This window comes from Lycium barbarum, chromosome 3 (genome assembly GCF_019175385.1).
Source record: "Lycium barbarum isolate Lr01 chromosome 3, ASM1917538v2, whole genome shotgun sequence".
Lineage (NCBI taxonomy): Eukaryota > Viridiplantae > Streptophyta > Magnoliopsida > Solanales > Solanaceae > Lycium > Lycium barbarum.
Window position 1 is genome coordinate 11,791,654 of NC_083339.1, and position 24,557 is coordinate 11,816,210.

At 31.5% G+C, this 24,557-nt stretch overlaps 1 protein-coding gene across 1 annotated transcript; it reads right to left on the reverse strand.

Annotated features, from left to right (window-relative positions):
* Nucleotides 1-15,557: 15,557 nt before the first annotated feature.
* Nucleotides 15,558-19,596, reverse strand: LOC132630366 (expansin-A3-like). The gene is made up of 3 exons (XM_060345948.1): nt 19,312-19,596; nt 18,324-18,642; nt 15,558-16,315 (listed from the first exon to the last, which is right to left on the reverse strand). Exons 1-3 carry the CDS (start codon nt 19,463-19,465, stop codon nt 16,006-16,008), a joined length of 783 nt encoding a protein of 260 aa, XP_060201931.1. The 5' UTR covers nt 19,466-19,596; the 3' UTR covers nt 15,558-16,005.
* Between the last annotated feature and the right edge of the window lie 4,961 nt (nt 19,597-24,557).

Sequence of the window (24,557 nt, forward strand, 5' to 3'; positions counted from 1 at the left end):
ATAAAAGGTATATGACATTACTCAACTCTAGAAAAGAAAGTTTTTGAATACATATATCCGGAAAATCATGTTTGAAAATTTACTGCACATGCACATAAAGAGACCAATTAACAAAAAAAAAAAAAAAAACCTGCTCGTTAAAAAATAAAAAAGATTATAGTTACTCCTATATGGATTATAGCACAAAACTTAAGTGTCTCTTTACCATAGAAAACTTTTAGATGATGGACAGGTAGAAAAAAGTATAACATGAAGTGTCAATAATAAAACACATTTAAGACTTAAAGTCCAATCTATATGAATCTGCGGACTAAGTAAATAATTTAAAATATTTTTAAAATTTTGATAGTAAAAAATCAATTGAGATTTTCTACTCCGCGTGGACAAATTCACTAGTATACATATATATTTATTAGTAATTTTCAATGAAGCGGTGGTAGATGACACTAGTTGACATAAGGTGTGTTTGCCCCCGACTAACACCAACTACTTTCACCATTACAACCATCACCACTAATGTTAATCATCATCGGTCACTATCACCACTAGAGGGGGAGTTAAAATTTGAGATTTGTGGGTTCCGAATTCAAACTCTCTAAGTTACTGGGTTCTAAATTACTAATTTATACATATTGCATAAATTTCTTAAGACAAATACAAGGTGTGAACAAAAAGTTGTGGATTCGGCTGAACCCGTCTTTGATAATGTGGCTCCGCCACTGATCACCACCACCATCATTGCCAAACATCTCCGCATTACTCCTACCGTACAAAAACCACTGCCGTCACCCAATACCATCGAATATCATGGGCCAGCCACCACAAACCATCACTGTATAACCTAATAATTTGTGAATATAATATTTAAATTATTTATTTGAATTTTATTTTAATGAACTTCGATTATGAAAAAAAAAAATATTCAAGTTTTAAGAAAACAATCTGTGTTAATCATTTAATATTTCAATTTAAATATAAATTTTAATATTTAAATATCTTTTCAAATTTTGACATCTTAATTTTAATAAAACTAAACGACCCCTTATCTTATGGTCCTTCTTGTCAGAAAAATACACAATCTACAAGAACACAAAGTTCTCTCAGGATTCTCCAATATTTGTTTCACCAGTCGATAATGTAATCACATGTTAATAACTTGAACTACACCATAAATATTCACAGTCTATGACGTACCTGAGTTACAGAGAGTAAAATTGCTCCAACGAATAATTAGGAATCTTCCGTAGAAGTTCTTTGCCACAAAGAAGAAGGGAGTTTTTTTCTTTTTCTTTTTTGTCTTTTGTTGGGAGAAAGAGGCAGATGAAAAAGTTATTTTTTTCTTCTACTGCAGAATCCTTTTTATTGTGCTGAAGGGATACAAATTTTAGGGGCTTTTCCCAAAAGTTGTATCTTTTCCCTTTTCCCATTTTATTCAATAAATAATAATATATAACTCATTATATATTTATTTATATGAATATGAATCCAGTTCACCCTCATGGGTGGCCCAAATCCAATTTCCAACATCTCCGACTCACACAAGGTGGGTCAACTCTCATTCCTGTTCTGTAACTTTCAAACATAACGAATAGATCGTGTGACCAGTGCATACTTCGAGAGCCCAATTACTAGACATCTGTTAGGAATATTTAGTATCTCGATAATGGAGCTTGGAGTAGATTAAAGTATGCACTACCCTAGATCATTTATCACATTCATATCTCTCACAATCTCTTTGTCTTAAATTTGAGTTCATCATTATGTTCCTGCCTTTAAGACAAATATAAAGGACGCGTCAATGAACACAATTGATGTGACAATACTTAATGATCTTCCTCATCTCATGATTCTCTTAATCTCAATCCGATATGCTTTTCTAGAAATGCCCCGCCAGACCGTATCCGACATAATCTTTTGGCAACACTCTAATATAGCAAACACCAAATTGAATCTTGAAAAACTGATCAAAGTCATGAGGGTACAAAGGGAAAATTACTCATAATTTTCAAGGCTTCACACGATAATAAGTAGAGATTAAACTTGTATCGCCCTTATAGGTCACTAATGCATACGTGGTATGAATCATGTACCACAGTATTTACTCCTTCCTCATGGAGTGCATGTCTTTTGTCAAATTAAAATACTGTGCAGATGATAGTTCAGACAACTCATGTCTAACATTGAGTTCACAAATCTACTCATACATTTTATCCATCAGAACTCACATCTGGCATTAAGACAAACTATCACATTTTAATCACATATGATTAAACACAAAAATAAATGACAATCTTATTATAAACTTCAAGCTCTCTTTTATCATTTCTGACAATAATTAATTTATAATTGTCTCATCTCTGTCTGTCACCTAGACTATAGAGGTGATTGCTCGTGTGAATAGGCCAATCTTATTGTCTGTCCGACATACTTACACTTGAAATTTATGTTCTAAACATAAAACCCATCTTATGTATATGAAACAATAATAATGAATAATTTATGCATCAACTAACGTTTACCTCAAAATGCAGTTTATACGCGAACATGATCCACATAAATTAGGATTTATAAAGACATCATCACTGTGCAAAACCAACGATATCATATCTTTCATAAGCAACAAATGCTCTGAGTTTTGTTAATTGGTCTTCTACCAAGTGATGCATATAAATGTACTTCATGTTCATTTCTCAATGTACAACTATGTCTCTGACATAAAATTACACTTAATATCAATAGATTTTATATTATCAATAGCAAGAAGAACATAATCAGATTTTTTGTCTAGTGGAGTACGAGGGCACATCCTCCCACTCGAAATTTGGCCTCTAGAAATAGAAATTTTTATGGATCAAGAATAGATGACGATTCAAGCCTTATGCTTAAGTTTGAGAATCCTTTATTCCCAATAGCTTTAAGATCCAAAATCTCAATCAACTCCCACTTGGTTTGATTTCACATACTCCATTTCAGTTTCCATTGTTGCAACTATTAATCCTTAGTAGGGTATGTAGGAGCGTACATTACACTATGGAGCTCTTTTCATCAAGTGAAGTAACTATACAAGCTTCCCCTTCAATCTCAAATCGATGAGGGAGAATGCAAGGACGACTCATGCGTCGAGGTTGAGATTGACAAACTGATTATCAATCAATTAGTTACTCCCACTGGGACCAACAATGTTAAATGGATTATCTTTTGATGGTATATTGGTGTGATAGGAACAGGGGCGGATCCACCCTTTGGGGTGGGGGTGGCATGGCACCCCCTCGATTAATAATTTTTTTTATATACTTATGTTATAATTTGCTTAAATTAGGTTAAATATTTGATCCTGCCACCCCCAGTCGTAAATTAGACAAAGGTGCCACAGCTAGTAGACACAAGTTTGAATATATCTTTAACATTTTCCGATTCCCGTTTTTCTTTGCGCTTTTTACTTCCTTTGTACCAGTAATTCCCTTTTCGGCCCTCCCAATTTTCTATTTATATTGCCTTTCCTCTTTTCTATTATTTTATCTGTGATTGATGAGTCGTGAAATTATGCGATATTCGACGCTAATTCCTTAAGCTTTTGTGACTCCTTAAGCACTTTTGTTGTTACTTTTTGTGTTTTTATGTTGTTTTGTAGGAAAAGATGCCCGGAGAGCATAACGGAGCAAAACGGAACAAAACGGACCAAAATAGAGCAAAAATAGAACAAATTCATACTTTCTGGCACCATATGCTACACGCAGAGTATAGCATATGGCGCAGCATGTGGTGCAGCATGTGGTGACAGAGAAAATTGTCACCACATGCTACGGTTTTGGCACCACATGTGGTACAGCATGTTGTGCATGAGGGTATTTTTGGCCAAATTTTGTTCCCGTTTTTGGAATGATATAAATACTCTTTTAGGGTTTGTAATAGATTATCTTTGGCAGTTTTTCATCAAGTTTGGAGACTAGTTTTTACACCACACTTTGGGGTTGAAGAATTGAAGATTTGGTTGAGTATTTCTTAAACCTTTAATTCATTTCTTCAATTCCTTGCTTTGTATTGTATATCTAAGTGTGTAGCTTTCTATTCCATAACTTGAATCTCGTTTATGAAAGTATTCTTGATTAAAGTTTGGTTTGAAACTCTTGTTATGCTTATGTATTGAATGATTCTTATTGCTATTGAAGTGGGTCTTTGTTGATTTAATTAATCTCGTTCTTGAATGTTTCCAAAGGGATTAGCTAACCCTAGGACTCACCCATTTACTTAGATTGAGCTTGGAAAAGGAAATCTAGGTTGGGAAAGATTAATTAACAAGAATTCGGGTCATTAAACTCATCTAATAACTTGAGCTCGGAAGAGGATAGTTACTTGAGGTTAAATTGATTGTGCTTAATATCACACTCTAAGGCTTGGAAAAGCTTAAAGTGAAATTCATTGATTTGGTTGGAAGACTTTCAATGAGATTGTAGAAACCATTATCTATTAACATAAACCCGCTCTTAGTTGTGAAATCGTAAAATACGTTGGATCGTTACTTGAGTGTAATCTCCTATTATCCATACTTGTGGCCATTGATCGTTTTACTTGCTTTCTAGGTTAGTTTACATTTCCGCATTAGTCATAATCTTTCTCAAAAACCCATAATATTATTTATCGTTTGGCTTTAGCTTAGTTGGTGAAAGTTCCTTACTTTCTTAATCGCCTAGCATATTGTTCCCTGTGGGATCGACCCCGACTCATAGTTGGGTAAATATATTGCATACGACCGTGTACACTTTCTCTTTGAGGAGTGTATTTGGACGTTATCAGTGATCTTTAGCGAGAACACACAAATAAAAACTTCAAAATCCCTTAAATTAAGCATTTCTCTTAATCTCAAATCTGTGAGTATTTAAATCGAAAACCTTGGGTTTCAATGGGAATTTTGGATTAAGATCAAAATTCATTTTTTTTTAATAATTTCTTTTGTTTATTACTCTCTCCGTCCATGTTTACTTGTCTATATTTGACTTGAGACACTCTTAATAAGCCATAAATAAAATGAGAAATGAATTGGAGTACTTACTAATAAGGGTAAAATAGGTATAAAATGGTAAATTATGTCTTCGTTTTTCAAACTATATAACTTACAAGTAAAAGTGGACATATAATTTTATTATAATGGACAAAGAAAAATGGACGGAGGGAGTGTATTATAAAAATTTATGCTATTCTATAATTGTTAAATTCAATTTAAATCACTCTACTACTTAAATTGTGATGGAAACTTCGTAAGCACTGCTTAGAAAAAACATGAAATTTATGATTTATTGTTGAGAACTTGTAGTTTATCTAATTCTACATTTACTTATGGGGTGTATTTACATATTGAAGAGTTTTTCTATTATTTTTCTTATTTTGATTGGTGTAATTCCCTTATTGAAGATGTTATTTTACTTGTGCAAATTCATTTTTTAATATATATAAGAGATGCAAGTTCCTCAGTGAAAATGTTGATTTTACTTCTGTTGTTAATGGGTGTTAATGAGTGTGATTCCTTATTTAAGATGCTAATTATGTTCGTTTTTTGAGTTTTGAGATGTAATTTTCATATTTGCAAGTAAAAAAAAGCCTATTAAGTTGACCCGAATAAACTAAAAAGAGATGGACCCGACTCAAATACACGTTCCTAACAAGATGTACATTGAAAAAAATTGTGGCACCCGCCACCTTCAAATCCTAGATCCTCCTCTGGATAGGAACATATCCATTATCACCAATTGAATCCACCTAAATCCATTTGAGTATATACAACAACAACAACAACATGCCAGTATAATCCCACCAGGTGGGATCTGGGGAGAGTAGAGTGTACGTAGACCTTACCTCAACTTTTTGACTGGTAGAGAGGCTGTTTCCAATAGACCCCCGACTCAAAGAGAGATGAGAAATTATGATGAATAATAATAATAATAATAATAATAATAATAAGTAGTAGTAGTAGTAGTAGTAGTAGTAGTAGTAGTAGTAGTAATAGCAGCAAGATAATATGATAAATAACATAGTAAAAAAAAGCACTCAAATAGTACTAGCGACAAAAACAAGCAATTTAAAGCAGTATAAAAGGCATGGTGAACTACTATAGAAATTAAAATAATTTGATAATCAAAGTACAAGCAACAACAAATAGTATCAAGAATCAAAAGACAAGGACCTATAAGGATAATACTACAACTATTAGTAGGAAATGATAAACAAGACAACACTCAACTACTTATTAACCTTCTACCCTAATTCGTGCCCTCCGTAATCTCCTATCTATAGTCATGTCCTCGATAAGCTGGACAAGCACCATTTGGGTATATACAGCGGAAGCAATTCGGTCCGTAGTTTCATAAAGAGACAAGTCTTTACCCATCTTACCCTACTTAAAAAAATATTCACTTAGAATATAACATCAAGTGAACCACATTCAATTATAATGCCACTTTTGTTCACTTAAGAACAACACAACCCTTTAAGACTATTTAGAGTATCCTAGAAAGATAAACTTCCTTCCCCTTGGAACTAATTCCATGTGGGGAAAATGGATTATGAATAAAAGTTGCACAAACTCAAATCAGGTTTTTGCTTTCCACAACTCATATGGAATAACAATTACTTAAACGGAATTGCATTTGTTTGAATCATTGATGTCAGGTGGAATAAATTGCAATGGAGCATCGGCGCATTAACTTTTTCAAATGGTTTTATATTTATTTCTAGCTAGACAATATTAATAAATAGACACGTGTACTTTATCTATAGCACCAAGTAAACCTTGTTTGGCTAAACAATTCTTTCATTATTAACCACTAAGGTCAAGTCTAGCATGTCGTATATTTGCATCAACACTTGACGCAAATAAGCACAAATAAATATTCTTACTGGAATTATAAATAATATCCAGTATACTAAAACCATCATAGGAATAACTAGCACCATATTTTGTATGTGTCAAAATACAAACAAGATACATTATGAGGCATTATAGACACACCTAAAGCCTTAAGAGCCGTTTGTTCTATTTTAGGACATACTGGGTATTACGTCAACGTTCAGCTTTTTCACTTATGTTAAGCCCAGAGGCTAATATTCTCATAGCAGTTGACATATTAATAATAAAGTATAAACTAGTTGAGACATCTTGTACATTTTAGAGCCTGATGTTCATATACATACTTATCCTTACAATAAGTAATTATATTAAAATTTATTTCACATTAGATTCGGAATCGAAAGTTCACTATGTTTTCAATCATCATCCAAATTCTAATGTTCAACGAATCTAACATAATCAATTATTTAAGGAATGCTTATCTTAAATTATTTAAATTCAAGACCAGATAAACATAAATTTAAAATTCATACAAGTGCACATACTTATACGAATATAATTATGTCACATAGACAATTGCACTAATCAAGTGTACAAGACCTAATAATTTTCCTTTTGTAACGCATACAAAAAAAAAAAAAAATGGCTCATCACAAATATATGTTCACATATGTATATATCAACAAGAATGTGACATTAAAATTTCCATGTAGGCGTGATTGAAACCTAATCCAAACAAATTAGATCTTAACTTAACCAAACAGGCTTTGAAGATTTATGGTGCGGAAACAAGACCTCTACTTCAAATTTCAAAATCAATGCTTCTTCCAAGTCTCAATTCATCATATATGCATGTTCCATCTCTTAAATATTGGTTCTGATTTAGCAGACACTAAGTCTGCAAGTTCTAGAATTGGAAACACTAAATGCATAATGCTAAAAATAATCCACTGGATTTTTTTCATTCTAAATGGTCAAATACTATTACTTCCCTTTCAATCTTCTAAAAAATTCTCCACGCCATACACTTTCTAGCATGATCAATATAACCATTCCATACAAAATCTTGTCTTTGTAATTTGTATTAAAAAAAAAAAAAAGAGAGATTCATAAAGAGTTAAAGAAAAAAAAATGTTTTATCAATTTCTTTCATTATATTTTGTATTCTTCTCTTTGATGGAATACTGATTCTATTCACTATCAAGAACTTGAAAATTGATTCCAATTTAATTTAAGTGACGTTTCACATCAGTCACTAAATTTACAGAGTTGGTCCAATGAGAAACTCGATCAAGAAGAAATTCGTTAAAAAATGTTGTTTCCAAATCACAATCTGGAGACACCAAGTGGAAAAATAAATTCCAAAACTACCGTCGTCCACAAACAACAGTCAGAATGCCACAAACAGTAGAATTTTATCTTAAAAAGTTTATGCTGAGTAATCATTTTAGTAACATTACTGCCTATTTCATGGAACAATTTTAAAAAAAAACAAGCGGGATCAATCCTTTTCCCTTTTTTTATTTTTTCCTAAAGAGAAAATAGCTCACTGTAGATATGAAGGAATCACTTTAAATTCCATCTCTACTTTGAAGCATCACATGGCAGCCACATATGGCTAAGGAATTGACATGTGCATACACAAACTTTAAGAAGAATGATCAAAACAAAAAAACAAGTTGTAAAGCCACGTTGGCCTTTCATTGATTACCCACAAAACCTTTTGATAAGGCATTATGATTCTCATAGGTATTAGGCATAACGTTCTGTTATATCAGTTTAATTAAAAAACAAAGAGGCAATCATCTTTGAAGCCGGTGAAACTAAATACGACGGCACATACCGAAAAAGTCTGCAACTTTTATACTTTGCTGTTAAAAAAAAAAAAAGATAAGGGTCAAAAACACACTTCAACTATCACTGTTTTTTTAGTTTCATACCTAAATTATCAGAAGGTTGAGAAAACTACTTAAACTATCACTATCTATTTTGCAAAACACATCTCAAATTATTCTTGAATGACATGTGATCTACACTCTCCATTTTATATAAAAATGTTGCCAAGTGTTGTCCACGTGGATAAATAATGTCACAATGACACCTATATGGAAATTAAAAAAAAAAAACTATTTGTTTTAAAAAACAACTGAAAAATAATAATTTTTGTAAAAAATATCAAAAATTAGTAGAAAATAAAAAAATAGTTTAAAAAATGGAAAAGTTATTTTATTTAAAAAAAAAAAAAGAAAACTAATGATTTAGTTCTTATATTTTTCTTTTTTAAAAAAAACCAACTTTTCCATTTTTTTAAATTTTTTTTTTCGATTTTCTAAATTTTTTGATATTTTTTTACAATTTTTTTTTCAGATTTAAAAAATATCCAGATTTGTTTTTTTTTTTTTAGAAAAATGCTGACTTTTTTTAAAAAAAAAAATGCAGTTTTTTTTAAAAAAATTATACATTTTTTTTATAAAAAAATATTATTTTTTAATTTCCATGTTAGGTGCCACCATAGCATTACTTATGCCATGTGGACAAATTTTTTGAGAAAATTTCAGCATTACTTGCCTTTTGGAGAGTGAGTTCACACATTTAGTTTAGGTGTGTTTTGCAAACTGGATAGTGATAGTTTAGCTAGTTTTCTCAATCTTATGATAGTTTAGGTATGAAACTAAAAAAAAAAAGTGATAGTTACAGTGTGTTTTTGACCCTTATCTCTAAAAAAAACTATGAACAAAGAAAGTGTTGTTTCGTTCCTAAACACCCCCCCCCCCCCCCCCCCAAAAAAAAAGTACTTCGACTTGTAGTAAATAGGGAATCTTCCAACACTGTTTTTCATGGAAGGAATCGAGACTAGGAAACAAATAAAAACCTATGCTCTGATACCAATGTCGGAAAATACACAATCTACAAGAACACACAGTTTTCCTAGGATTCTCCAATATTTGTTTCACTAGTCGATAATGTAATCACATGTTAATAACACGAACTACACCATAAATATTCACAATCTATGACGTACTTGAGTTACAGAGAATGAAATTGCTCTAATGAATAATTAGGAATCTTCTACAGAAGCTCTTTGCCACAAAGAAGAAGAGAGTTTTTTTTTGTCTTTTGTTGAGAGAAAGAGGCAGATGAAAAAGTTACTCTTTTTTCTTCTGCAGAATCCTTTTTATTGTGCTGAAAGGATACAACTTTTAGGGACTTTTCCCAAAAGTTGTGTCTTCTCCCTTTTCCCATTTTATTTAATAAATAATAATATATAACTCATTATATATTTATTTAAATGAATATGAATTCAGTTGACCCACATGGGTGGCTTGAATCCAATTTTCAATACTTTTTAATCTCTAGCTTGCAAGTAATACTATTAGCCTATTTGGGCGGGCTTATGCCTAAAAAAAATAAGTTGAAAAAATAAGTTGGGGTAGTCTAACTTATTTTTTTTGGCTTATAAGCTGCTTTAGATAAGCTAAGTCAAATGGACTCAATTATTTTTTTTAAGCTTATTTTAAGCACAAAATGACTTTAAGCTGGCCAGTCAAACACTCAAAAAAGCTGAAAATAGCTTATAAGCAACTTATAAGTCAATCCAAACGGGCTCTATATGAAGTGGTTTTCTTTAAAATAAACTACTAGTATTACCTTTTTGATCTTTAAATTAAATTTAGTATTGATTCTCTGTTGTCTTTTATCAGATTTGGCAGAAATATCTTTCTTTAGGTGTGACAATTTGGGTAAAAAGTTAAATAAGAAGTCACTGGAAAGGAGAAAGGAAAGATGCTCCTCGTTCAAAAGTTTTCAAAAATTTGGTGACGGTGTAGGATTGTTAATTGTGGGATTGCTTTTGCTTGAAGAATCATATGACAAAAGAGAAAATTAAAGCTACCAACCCTGTCCTTTCTCGCCATATGTTTGCCCTAATATTCTTATTATATTTTTATTTTTTCGGAGAAAAAATAACATATTTAATATGATATTTTTATTTTTCTAATTTTTTATATTTATATTTGGCTAATTAATTTTTTTGAAGAAAAGAATTTGGACTTCTATAGATTGAGAATTTCTATTTCTCATTTTATATCACTCACCGTGTAATCTTTTATGGTTGGAGAATCATATTTATTGAGGGAGAATTTGTGAGACATAAGTGTAAATTTACCATCTGTGTAATTTTCTTTAGGAGAAAAGACCGTTCAATCGCTTTTTTTATGTGCACACTTTTGAATATTTTTGCACGCTAGCTCCTTAGATCATTAGCTATCAGAAAGATATGAGATTATTCGTTCGATATATTTGTACTCTTTTTACATTAGTAGTAGATTGTTCAAATTTTCTCATATGAATGTAGATCAATTGACCAAATCACGTTATGTGTTCCTTTTGATATATTTTTTTCGGAAAAGGCTTAAATATGCCATCCAATTATCGGAAATGACTCATTTATGCCACTCGTCAATAGTTTGGCTCGTTTATGTCATCGAACTATAGGAAATGACTCATTTATGCCATCGAATTATAGGAAATGGCTCATTTATGCCACTCATCAATAGTTTGACTCATTTATACCATCGCCTGTTACCGAAATGACTCATCCATGTCATTTTTCATTAACGCCGATTTTATAATACAGATATGACACGTGGCCTCCAATTAGAGGTCTATGTCGTTTAATTAAACCAGCCCAATTTTAAATATCAAATTAATAAAAAATCCGACTCATACACCTTACCCACCCAAAACGATAATCTAGTTGGAGGCACGTGTCATATATGGTATTGTAAAACCAGCTTTAATGAAATATGGCATGGATGAGTCATTTTGATAATAGACGATGGCATAAATGAGTCAAACTATTGATGAGTGGCATAAATGAGTCATTCCCTATTAATCGATGGCATAGATGAGCCACTTCCTATAGTTCGATGGCATAAATGAGCCAAACTATTGACGAGTGGCATAAATGAGCTATTTCTGATAGTTGGATGGCATATTTGAGCCTTTTCCCTATTTTCTTTTGTTATCTCAGTTATTTTCGTTCAAGGTTTGCGTTGTTAACGTCCGCATCTAGTTAATTTGACTCTTAACTCCCCCAACCTCCCCGAACACAATGATACGCAATATGTGTGAGTGATACTCTGAAACTTCTGACTTTAAATTGTGGATCAACATTTGTTTCAAAGACAACACATGCGAAGCACATTGATTATGATAGAGAAATGTTACAATCAATTTCAACATAACTTGGGATTGAGACGTTATTATATTTATTCCAACAACAAGTATGTGATAGGAAGATATATTCCCAAAGACAAAGAGAAGTGTATTACAAAAAGTTAAAAGGGTATACATAATTCATCTCGAATTGCATATATTTGGCTATCAATCTATAGAACCCAAAATATGTCCATCTGGTTGATTAAAAAAATCTTTAAAAAATGTAGAATTTCACTGCCATAAAAAGAAAAAGAAAAAAAAAAGCTAAGGGATTGTTAAGTGTCAAGTGGTGTTAAGTAATTTCTTTTCTAAATAATTCGTTCGTTTCTCGTACCGAAAGGTTTAAAAAGATGTGAAAGATAAGATATATATTCCAATTTGACTTATCCCTATTTTTAAACTATTTGAAAAAAAAGTTAGAAGCTCTAGATTTTTCTTTCTTTTTCAATGTGACAAATATCTTTATAGAACCTAAGCTTTGATCTTCTTTTTTCATCTAAGGCAAAAAGAATTGGCATCGATGCTTTCTTTCTATTCTGAGTGTCAGTAGAACGCATTTCTACCAGCCTCATATTTTTTGTTTCTGTACGTTTTTATCCTTGCTAACATTGGTCAAAATGGAGTATTACCCTTGATATTTTGTTTCTGTCTAAACATTTTGTGTTTTTGTCCATCCAATCATAGGTAAAAGTGGAATACTAGCCGCCCTCCACAGGATAACAATAATATTTTCATCTCCTATCACATTATTTTATATCAAAAAAAAAAAAAATCTTATCACGTTTTGCACTGAGTTTCAAGACGCTATGCGACCTCATCACTTTAATTTCCTGAAGAGACTGAGAATCTCTTAAATGATCTTTCATAGCAAGCTAGGTTCTTACCCTTGGACCTTGGTATTTTTGGTCATATAATCTTGTGCTTTTTCTTTTGTTCCCCATCCGTTATTGAGCATCCACTTTAATTTGGGCTCGACTAATCCAACTGCGTCATGAGCATTGGGTGATAACGTGCTTCCCTATGAGGGTATCTACTATCGCAACTTTTTGTGGCAACATTTTGTGCTTTAATCCTTCCAAACAAAGGTACAATTGAAATATTATCCTTAGGAATGTAACGCCAAGATGAATGTTATAGTGTGGAATAGAACAAAAACAGAACAAAAAATGGTATCGCTTTAAGAAAACAAACTCTTGCCCCTACTTAGCTAATTTAGGAGGGAATATCAGCAATGGAACGCTAGAAAAATCATGATAACGTTGCTTACCTCAAAAATACGTTTTCACCTTATGATGTGACATTTGTTCATTGTTTTTGTTATCGTTTTAATTGTTAGGGCGAATATGTGCTTTCAGATAAACTTGAAAGATAAGAAAATGGTACACGTTCACATGCTATCAAGGTCCATTAACAGTTATTCATTAAGAATACTTGCAAAATTTGTAGTATAATTTTGTTCGAATAGTATGTGTTCGATTTCAAGAATTGAATCAAACTCCTAAATACTACTTCATACTAAAATCCAATTCAGCTCCCTGCTTCATAAATGATGAATCTCTTTATGATAAATGTATTCATTTTACAGATTCATTATTACGGGTAGTTATTACAAAAATAATTGAACTAATGACGTAATGATACTTGAATTCTCAATATAGACGCATAGTTGATTCTCAATAGCGATGAGTGATCATCTCAGGATGATACTCTTGTCTAGGGGTGTACAAAGCAAACCGACAAATCGCACCAAACCGATAATCCGAACCAAATCGAGAAAAAAACCCGACTAGTGGTTTGGTTTGACTTGGTTTCATTTTAAAAAGAAAAACCCGAACACTATTGGTTTGGTTTGGTTTTAGCTAAAAAAAGTCAAACCGAATCAAACCAACCTGACATTACATTTATAAAATTTCAAACATATTTTATACATAGAAATATTTATTTATAATGTAATTTATAAATGTTTCTTTAACTTTTTCATAGTTTTTTGTCTTTTAACATATTATTTCAAGCTTGGAATTAGAATTTTGAATGGTTTAATAAGTTTTATAGCTCAACGATATTAGTAACTCAAATAAAACTCAACAAAAATCAAATCAATACGAATTACTATTAATAAGCTAGCATTTTATCCGTAACAAACTAAAGGGAAGAAAACGACACAATTGGAATTTAAAAAGATTTGGTAGATGACTTTGTCTTTCACTTTTGTGCTTTCTTCTCAATGCGTCATAAACACGATGAATCTAGATAAGAAAAATTTCGGAGGGGTTGCGTAATATCAAAAGGCTATATATAGGGAGGTAACTACAATCATGAAAAGTAAATGTTATGCTGCTATAATTTCTATACCCATAGCCATAGGCCATAACTAAATAAAGTTAGTGAATTAATTAAGAAGATTCTTATATTTGAATGGATCACTGTCAAAGCCGTATTTAATTACCATTTGATTCAAAGGTTCTTTGTATTAATACATTCTTAAAATCCCAAAAAAACCCGTAAAAACCGAACTAAACCGATAAAACCGACAAAATCGAAACCGATAGAATTTATACTTTAATAGTTTGGTTTGGTTTGAAAATTAGAAAAAATTGACTTAATTGATTTAGTTTAATTTTAATAAAAAAACGAATCAAACCGGACCATGAACACTCCTACTTTTAAGTCTTTGACCAAATATTGAAGTTTCCCTCGAAAAAGCAACTTACCCAAATTAGTTTGCTTTTCTTCTTGTAGTCGGTCAATAATGCTCTTCATTTATTTAAACCTTTTTCACTACTGCCATCAATTTACCTCTTTGGTTACGCTTTTACCGAGGAGGTCATATATTTTTCCGTATGATTCGGGACAAAGATTTAGTATTAGAGATAGAGACATCATCTTATTTTAGTAAATTGCACTGTGTTAAGATAGGCAGATGTAGCACATAAATTATTTGGGTTCATATTTTTGGTCCAAACACTTATATATTTTAATAACTATTGAGTTTTCATATAGCTGATGAGTCTCCTTACATGACCTAGGCGATCTCACGTTATGAACAAGTTCTAGGGTAGTTAAGTCTAAGATCTATTTCATATCATGAATCGTGGTCAAACTCATCCAATTTCATAATTTACCCAATGTTAATCTTCCCTCATTAGACATCCAATGGCATGTCAGGGTATTGAGTTCTCACATCGGTTGATGATGGTTATTTGATACATTTTTAGGCAAGCCTCACCTCATCTTGTGTTAGCTTTTGATTGAGTTAAGACTTAGGCTTAAATTCTATTTCTTATCACTTCACTAAATAAGTACAAATAATATATGTCAAACTCAATAAATCAAACAAATTATTTAAGATTTCCCAACTTGAACAGTTGAACCTTTTTAGTGTGCAAATTCTGAATCCACTTCTAATAAACATTCTATTTCAGTTTTTTATAAGCAATCCCAGTGAAAACAAGACAGCATTATCAGAAATGAAGTAGAACAAAGCAAGACCAAAATCTATATAAAACAGAAACTATATATTATATCTTGGTATTCATTCATAGGAAATACATGATGTCCATTACACATCACTAACTAATATAACACGCAAATATAGAGCTGCGGGCTACATGCTTTTACCCTAATCTTTTTTGGGTTTGCTTTTGCAGCCACTTCAGCCTCCATAACTTTTTCACCCCACTCCATAACAAAAAGTGAAGAAAAAAAAAGTAAAAAGACACTAAAGTAAAAAGAAAAAAACCAATTCCCCATAAAGTTGATACTAATAAAAGTGAAAAAAAAAAAGATACTAAATTCCCCTAGGACTTCAATACTTTCCCGTTAAAAAAGAGAAAACACTTAAGTCTAGGAAAAATCATAATTTTTTTTTGGTGGTATAACTTGTAAGTTGTAAGCAATTCTGTTTTCGGGTCGGGTCGGGTCAGTGGTAGTGAATGTATTTGGATCTAAACCCGGAAATTTTTGCCCTCAAAGGTTTGTCCAAACTGCCAATTAGATGGTGCCACGTTGATAGTAGTGACACTACGATGATCACTAGCTTTAACTCTAATGGACAAGGCTTGGCCCACAAGAGGAGAATTGGTTTGCCAATTTTGCCCCCAGTTACGACTCATTGCAATCCACTGTGTATTTGTTCCTTTAATGAGGACTTTCTGTATGTCCCCTGCACCAGCAACGTTTGTTACTAATAACAAGTTGAAGTAACGGAAACCGTTTATTGTGAATCGAATACCTCCTTTTTTTATGCATGGTACCCTGTGTAAAAAAAAAACAATTAAATAATTTGTTTAGATGAAAGCTTTTGTGAAAAATGAGGATGCATTATAAATTAGTTTCTAATTTTTAAGAACTGAAATGTGACGCTCTTTTTAAGATGCATCAAAAAAAAAAAAAAAAAACTAATGTGCGAAAAGTTTTGAACAAACAATGTGATCTATATACATGTAGACAAGTGAGGGATGACTCAGTGGTTAAGCACCTCCACTCACGACTGGTAGGTCCTGGGTTCGAGTCACACTGGAGGGGAAGTGTGGAAACACTATAAATCCTCCTAAAATGGGGAGGGGAAAAAAAAAAGATCTATATACATGTTATGTTAAGTTCATCCTCATATATTACGGACAAGGGTGAAGTTACAGTTCTGGTTATGGGTTCGGTAGATTTAATATTTTTGATCCAAATTATGTACTTTTGTTAGATTTTTTGGCTTAACATGTAAAAGTAATTAATCAAATTACACAGGGTAATTGCACAAGTGGATTTGGGGAGGGTAGAGTGAACGCAACCCTTATTCTACCTTAGGAGATAGAGAGGCTATTTTCAATAGACACTAAGCCCAGATAAAGTAATAACAAAGCAAGTCAAATAGAAAAAAAAAAAACAGTAACTAATTTATCTAATAAACTATCTTTTCTAAAATTCAGAATTCAAAAACTGAAAACCCTTGTTCTCTGTCCAATCACTAAGTTAAAATCAAGTGGTACATAGGATGATTGAGATTTTTTCAATCTTAAGCAAAAAAACTCACTCAAAGTTTGAAAATGAAATTTTCTGTGCAAGTAATAGGAGTATAATCTAATAGCTGCAAAATTAAATAATGTAAATTCGAATAAAAAATGTTGGCGATGACACTAGGCTGACCGGTATTTCGGGTAAGGCGGGTCCAGTAAATAGGTGCGTGGGAAAATGTGAGCCATGTTTCGAATTACTGAATTCGAAGCAGGAACAAATCCCAATTTCCAGGATTACAGTTTCTAATGAAACATTTCCCTTGTTACCCTCAAAATCACCTCAATATTGCAACTTTAACATCCCTTTTACGCGGTGTACGAAAACGCGTCATTTTAAATTGTTCATATTTACATACCTCTTTGTAGGGGACCAAAAACATTGAACAATAGTTACTCACCGATTCTTGATTACGTAAATAAAGTTATTTTTAAAAGAATAAGATCATTTTCTTTTTGAAATCATAACGCATCATTTATTTTAAAATAAGATAAAAAATCTAAAACACTACTTATTACGGAATGGAGGGAGTAATTATTATAGGGATAATAAAACTACCATCAACATGTTAGAGATATTGGTGGCAAGTTAATGCAAACCTACAATTTTTGTCGGTGTCCCAAATGGCTCCCCATATAAGCTTCATTCCAATTTAAATAAATTTATTTTTTAGTTTATTTCACAAAAAGAAATTGATCCGTTCTAATTTTTAAAAAGAATATAATAAAATATCTTATTTTACTACTAATTGTCGAATTTCAACTTGAAACTGAACAAATTACTGTTAATTCTAAATAGTTCAACATACTCAGTCGGCCAGTATTGAATTACAGTATGGTAAAAAATTGTGAAAACGGTTGCAATTTCTGCTTGGCGGATTTTCTCCAGAAATGAAATCTTTTCCCACACCCGCCTTTAAACTGTCAAAAATACCCCTTCATGAAAGAACCAATGTGCTTTTACAGTAGCACATATGGTGCAAACCAAAAAAAAAACACACACACACAGAGTTAGGCGAAGATTCCCAAATTTTTTTTAAAAAATAGGCCAGCAAAAAAGACAAATAACCCAAAGGGCGGTACAATTTTAAGATTCTTAGCATGATTTATTATATTTTTAAAATTATAGATTCATATATACTGCAATTTCACTACTTTTTACACATAATTTTAGATTTAGCGAAGGATCTATGATGCTAAATACGACTCTAAAAACAGCATTAAGAAGAAAATGAGAATGTGCATCAGAAACTCACCGGCGATAGCTAACGGGGACAATTCCAGCACGATACTGACCAATTTTCAAGAACATCGGCATAGCAAGATCGAAATGGGGACGTGGCGGGTTACACCACCCGCCATTGTTGCTCGACAAAGCAAAATTTGGGGGGCAAAAGTTGGTGGCCGTAACCAAAATTGAAGGATTTCCAGGCAGACACCAGTCCCCATCATCAACACATTTTAACTCAAAACATGCTCCACAACTTAGCCCATTGTTGAATAATGCTGTGCTTAATGCTGCATTGTTAACTCCGTACCCTTGGCTGTATAGATTTCCATATCCACAAGCTCCACCTGTAATTAAAGTGGAAAAGATTGCCCGAATTAGGGTCTGTTTGGACCTGGATAATTTTCACTTCATGTTTGGATATAGAATTGTTATAAGTTTCCGGAATTCAACCAGAATATTTGGAATTCAAAAAACTTTAAAAACAGGTTTATGTTCACTCCAAATAGCTCGCATAAATTCAATATTTTTTCAAGTTGTATTTATGTCCAAACACAATTTCAATTTTCAATTTTTTTCCAAGAGAAAATAACACTTTAGGTCCTTTAATTATGGATAAATTCTTATTTTGATCCTTATAATATATGACTCAACATTTAACTTTCAATTAATTAAAATATGTGCTTTTGATCCCTTTATTTAGAAAATATATTACATTTAGGCTTTTTTTAAAAGTATATAACCCAAAAATATAGACAACAATACAATATTAACATAACACACTACTAATTAAATGGTGAAACAGTGCACATTTCAAGTAGTTGAACGTGAAATTTGTTTAGTCAGATATCACAAACACTTAGCTTAAAATTTATCAATAACTAAAAGACCAAAAGTGCTATTAACCTTTTTCCAAATACTGTTTTTTTTTTTTTCCCTTTCAAATTTCACATTTTTGATGTCCAAACGCGCACTAAAAACGTGTGGATAATTCACTATAGAGAGAGATACCGTACCCATAGTGCCGGAGGCGTCAGAGCCACCATAGAAAGTGGCATGGGCGCTTTGCCATGGGCCGCCAGTGTAAACACCGGGGATTCTAGCATTGACAGCAATGACATAACATAGAAGAGTAATAGTAATGAAGAGAAGAGTAGTTGTTACAGCCATTTTGTTTTTTGTTTTTTTTCACACTAAACTGCACTTAGAAGAAAAGTGTATTTAGTGTGAACAAGGAAAGAAAGAGAGAGAGAAAGGAGGGAAATGGGAAAGGGGGTTTTGGGAGGTTGAATGAAGAAGCGGGAGGAAGGTGAAGGGGTACTTATTGAGTGGGAAAGTCACAAGGGCAGGGTTTGTAATTAATGCTCTGTTTCTATTTTTATTTTTATTTTCTTTTAACTTTGTGGTAATTTAGTTGAGAAAATGATAAAAATGGCTCATTATTTTTTATAGTAGGTTCAAAATAATGCGTTAAGTATCACCTGAATAGTTTTAGACCTTTAAGTTTGTTAAAAGTGAGCTTTTTTTGGTATCTTTTGATATTTAACGAACTTTGACTATTAAATTTAATCGAAACTGTAAAAATAGAAAACGAAAATAGTGTAATTATTTGAGGAACAATTTTTGTTGTTTTCTGTGTTTCTTTTTGTGTCTGGTGTACTTTCATGTTGCGGTTTTTGAAATTTTAACGAAAATTTCTGATGTTTCTGGTTATAAATTCTTTTCACGATTCCGAATAAATTGAACAATCAGAGTTTGCTAAATATTTGACGAACACCAAAAATGCTCAGTCTTGACAAACTTAAAGGACCAAATCTGCTCAAGTAATACTTAAGGGACTATTTTAAACCTATTATCAAAGATAAAGACCCATTTTATGTGTTGATGGAGAAAAAGAATTGGAGAAAATGCTATGCTACAAGTGTACATGTGAGTTGCTCGTGGTGATGAAGATTCCCTCGCTCTTGCCTCTTGGCACACGGGAATGAAATAATGAAGTTCTAATGATTTATGCTTAAATTCATGGCAAAACTTGAAGATTATGTTGAAGAAACTTGAGCTTCTTGATTGTGTGGTTAACGCTACAAGCCCTTAAGTATTGGGTAAAATTAACACATAGCTACTTTTCAACACTTATAATTGAAAAATAATTATGGTTGTGGATTGTTAGATTTCACAGGTGAAATTTAAAGATATTGTCATAGAATTTCACTTGCAGAATTTGAAACTTCATGATAATGGTTATATTTCAAAGACCGAGTCGAAAAGTGGCTAGTGAACTTCATATGTCTAACTTCGGAAGGCTCGGCCAAGCATCACGATAGCAGAGACACAAGGCGCTAAAGAGTTGAACAACTTCACTCAACACCTCTAAATTTGTATAATAATGATAATATATATGATGTCAAAATATGTTTTCTTTGATTAAAGCGTTTTATTTATAATATTTTCTTAATCAAATAAATTGTGATATAGAATAATTTTTCGTGTAATTTTTGTTGTTGCAAATTATATTTACAGGATTTGATGTTCGATTTTACATCAAAGAATTGCAGATATTTGACTCGAGAATTTTGAATCCTATAGATATTATTGAAGTGGAGGATCAATGCACATGACAACTGAAAAGGTTCACTAAATTCTGGTTGCTTGACTATGTAATTTGAACAAGTTGCTTAGGATATTTTGCATATGATAATAATTCAGATGCTATGGCAACTAAACCAAAGTACCTAGCAATTTGAGATAGCTAATAGCTTCACAATTCCACCTTTAGCTTTTTGACCACTCACCGGCATTAGTTGCTAAAGTACAATAATTTTACCTATTAACCTTCTTATTTTATTTTACCGTGATAATGTATAAGTATTTTATCCAATTTATTTCTAATTTGATAACATACCAGCCTACGAGGCTACAAATATGAAAGTGAAGATTTTGGCTCGTTTACATTTCCCCAACTTTTTATTTGAATGAGTGATACATATTTCATTCTATAAAAAATGGTACTGTATAAATTTAACAATTAAAATAAAGATCTGAACCTTAATTGGGATGATGAATATTTTCATATATTTCTCCCAAAATATTGTCATATATCCGCCATACTAACAAATGTGGATAAATATCTTAAAAGGTCATTGAACTTTGAGAAATTATATAGTAAAGTCATTGAACTTTGTTACATATCAATAAAATCACTCAACTTTGACTTATTATCTCATAAAATCACTCAACTACATATGTCATCAAAAATATTTGACATGACAATATTATTTAATTATTTTATGCTATGTAGACGTGGGCCCCACAATAAATTAAAATAAATTCACATCTTTATACCCACACCCACTCACCAACCCTTCATCCAAAATATATTTTCCCCTTATCTATACTTTCTTCTCACTGTTTCCTTAAAATTAGTTTAGATCAAAATAATTACTTAGAATAAATGTTCACTAATTGTACAATTAAGAAGTTAAAAAGTTTTCAACTCCAGAAAGAGAAAATAAATGTTCCTAAGTATCAAAATTAATAACATTTTTCTAATAATACTGATTAAGGATATTATAATCATCTCAGTTCTCAAATACTTGTACAATTCTTACAAAACAAAAGGATTCAATCTCTTCAATCGAGCGTATTCAATCTTTTTCTATCTTTTTAACTTTTTAACTCCTTTTTGGTGAGAACATTTGGGGATTAAAGAAACAAAGAGAAGAAAAATGGAGAGAGAACAAGGGAAAGGGTTTTTAGATGAAACCCTCGTGGGTCCGATGAGTGGGTGTGGGTATAAGATATGGATTTATTTTATTTTATTGTGTGACCCATGTAGACATAAAATAATTAATTAATATTGCTATGTCAGATTTTTTTGATGACATATGTAATTGAGTAATTTTATGAGATAATAGACCAAAGTTGAGTGATTTTATTGATATGTAGCAAAGTTCAATGACTTTACTACATAATTTCTCAAAGTTCAATGACCTTTCGAGATATTTACCCTGACAAATGCTTTAAATAATCTTTTATTAGTGACAAAATATGCAGCAATCAGCCCTTTCAAATTTAAAACTTTTTATATTTGGAAGTTTGCTTTCATTTACTGTCTTTGGTATCCTTGAACTCGATCACTCATGCTAATCAATCTACAAAACTTCTTTTATTCGTCTTTATGATAATACTTATAATATTGTTATATTGAATGGTAGTGATAGTTCCCAAAATATTACTATGTCTTTGAGTGTTTTCCATTCAATTACTGTTAGCTGCGGAAGCAAGCTATCTTTTGAATTTCTTAAAATTGAAATAGTTAACTAGCTGTTTTGTTATTAACATAAGATCGTAATTCAGCTACCATAAATTTTTTTAAAAAACAACTGTCATAATTGTGAATTGCCAAATTTTTGGGAGTGAATTTATGAAAATATCTATTATTCTACTCATGATTATATTCTTTTTTAATTAATTTAATCTAAATTGTTAATATTAAATGAAAATACATGTATTCATCCAAATAAGAACTTCGAAAGATTAAGAGTGAAGACAATAAAAATGGAGAGAAGCCGACTCCTTCAAATTACTTACATTTGATGTTTAAATTTAAATTAAATAAACCTAAAATAATTGAAATAAGACGTGTCAGTATAACAAATATTTTTGGCGTAATGATTAATTAAAATATCTTTTTATTTCAATTTGTAACTTTTATAGATAAAAATACTTATTGATTTGATTTCCCGAGAAATATTTTTCCGCACTATATTATAGGTCTTACGTCTGAGATATTCGGGGATTCGACATTGCATGATAGACGTTGATCAGGGATTGGATTCCTCTCCATTTTCCTTCTCTCCATTTCCCCCAAGTTCTATCTTGGATTAGAGACATATGGCATGAATTAGAATTAATGGTTAAGATTTAATTGACTAAAACAAGGCCCTAATCATGATTTACATAATTAATAACTTATCCATAAATATATTAGAATATTTTCTCTCTCTTCCTATTTTACTTTTCCTACCCAGTAAAATATCTTTTCTGATTTACCCGATTATTTTTTGCCACTTGTTCTTTCCTACGCAGAAATAAACCCCATTATTCAGTTGGCGATATTTTCTGTTTTTTTTTTTCCAATTATGATGCTTACTAATTCACATAATGTAGACTCCATTATTAAATCGGTAATGGTATATTTCTAAAAGAGTTGTCATAATTGAAAAAAAAATGGAATATTAAAATAGAAAGAGAGAAAATATTCTAATATATTTATGGATAAGTTATTAATTATGTAAATCATGCTTAGGGCCTTATTTTAGTCAATTAAATCTTAGTTATTAATTCTAATTCATGCCATGTGTCTCTAATCCAAGGTAGAACTTGGGGAAAATGGAGAGCAGGAAAATGGAGAGGAGCCAAATCCGTTGATCAGTTTGGGATGCAAGTGGGGATTTCACTCTTGTAATATTCCTCACCAATATTTAAACTTATTTTATATAAATATTTGCTTATTAAACAAGCTCATCATTTGAACTTCAAGCTTAAAATATAAATATTAAAGTACGAAAAATAGATTTCAGGAGTTTTTCAATTTTAATTTTGAGTTTTCATACTAAAAGTGAACTTTGTTTTCATGTCCAAATGCAATTTTAACTTACAAATAGGAATGGGTCTATTAGGTGTATTAGGCGTGTCCTGATTTTCTTACTCCAAGTGGTTTAAGAGTCTTGTTTAGAGGGAATATTTGTGAGACGCAAAGTGTTACCCTCTCCTAACAAGCTAGAGGCGAGATTATTGGTTCACATGAATCTAATATTTTTTAATATCTAGATCATGTATATTATATTAAGAAATCTACTAAGTATTTATAAATATTCAATTATAAAATTAATTATTAATTCATAACTATTAATATAGTATTTATTTGAAGTTGCCGTAGAAATTCATAACTAAATATATGTAAAGGGTCAAATATACCTCTGTACTATTAGTAAGGGTCAAATGTATCCTCGTTATACTTTTAGTCTAAATATACCCCTTCTATTATACTTTGGCGCAAATTTGCCTTTAATTTTAACGGAGAGACACGTGTCAAGCTCAGAATCAAATGACTCATCCCCAATTGTAAATACTCGATTCTTTTAGAAAATCACCCATTTAACCCGACCCATCCAGTTTCTTTTCATCATCTTCTTCTTCTCTTGGGACCCAAATATTAATTTTTCTGCCTTTTGCTTACAAAAACCTTTTGCCTTAGATG

Excerpts from the sequence above, each read along its gene's own strand:
- LOC132630366 (XM_060345948.1), bottom strand. The coding sequence starts at position 19,465 with ATGGCTGTAACAACTACTCTTCTCTTCATTACTATTACTCTTCTATGT. Across the intron at positions 18,643-19,311 it reads TGACGCCTCCGGCACTATGG|GTGGAGCTTGTGGATATGGA; the intron begins GTACGGTATCTC and ends CTTTAATTACAG. Across the intron at positions 16,316-18,323 it reads GTCCCCGTTAGCTATCGCCG|GGTACCATGCATAAAAAAAG; the intron begins GTGAGTTTCTGA and ends TTTTTTACACAG.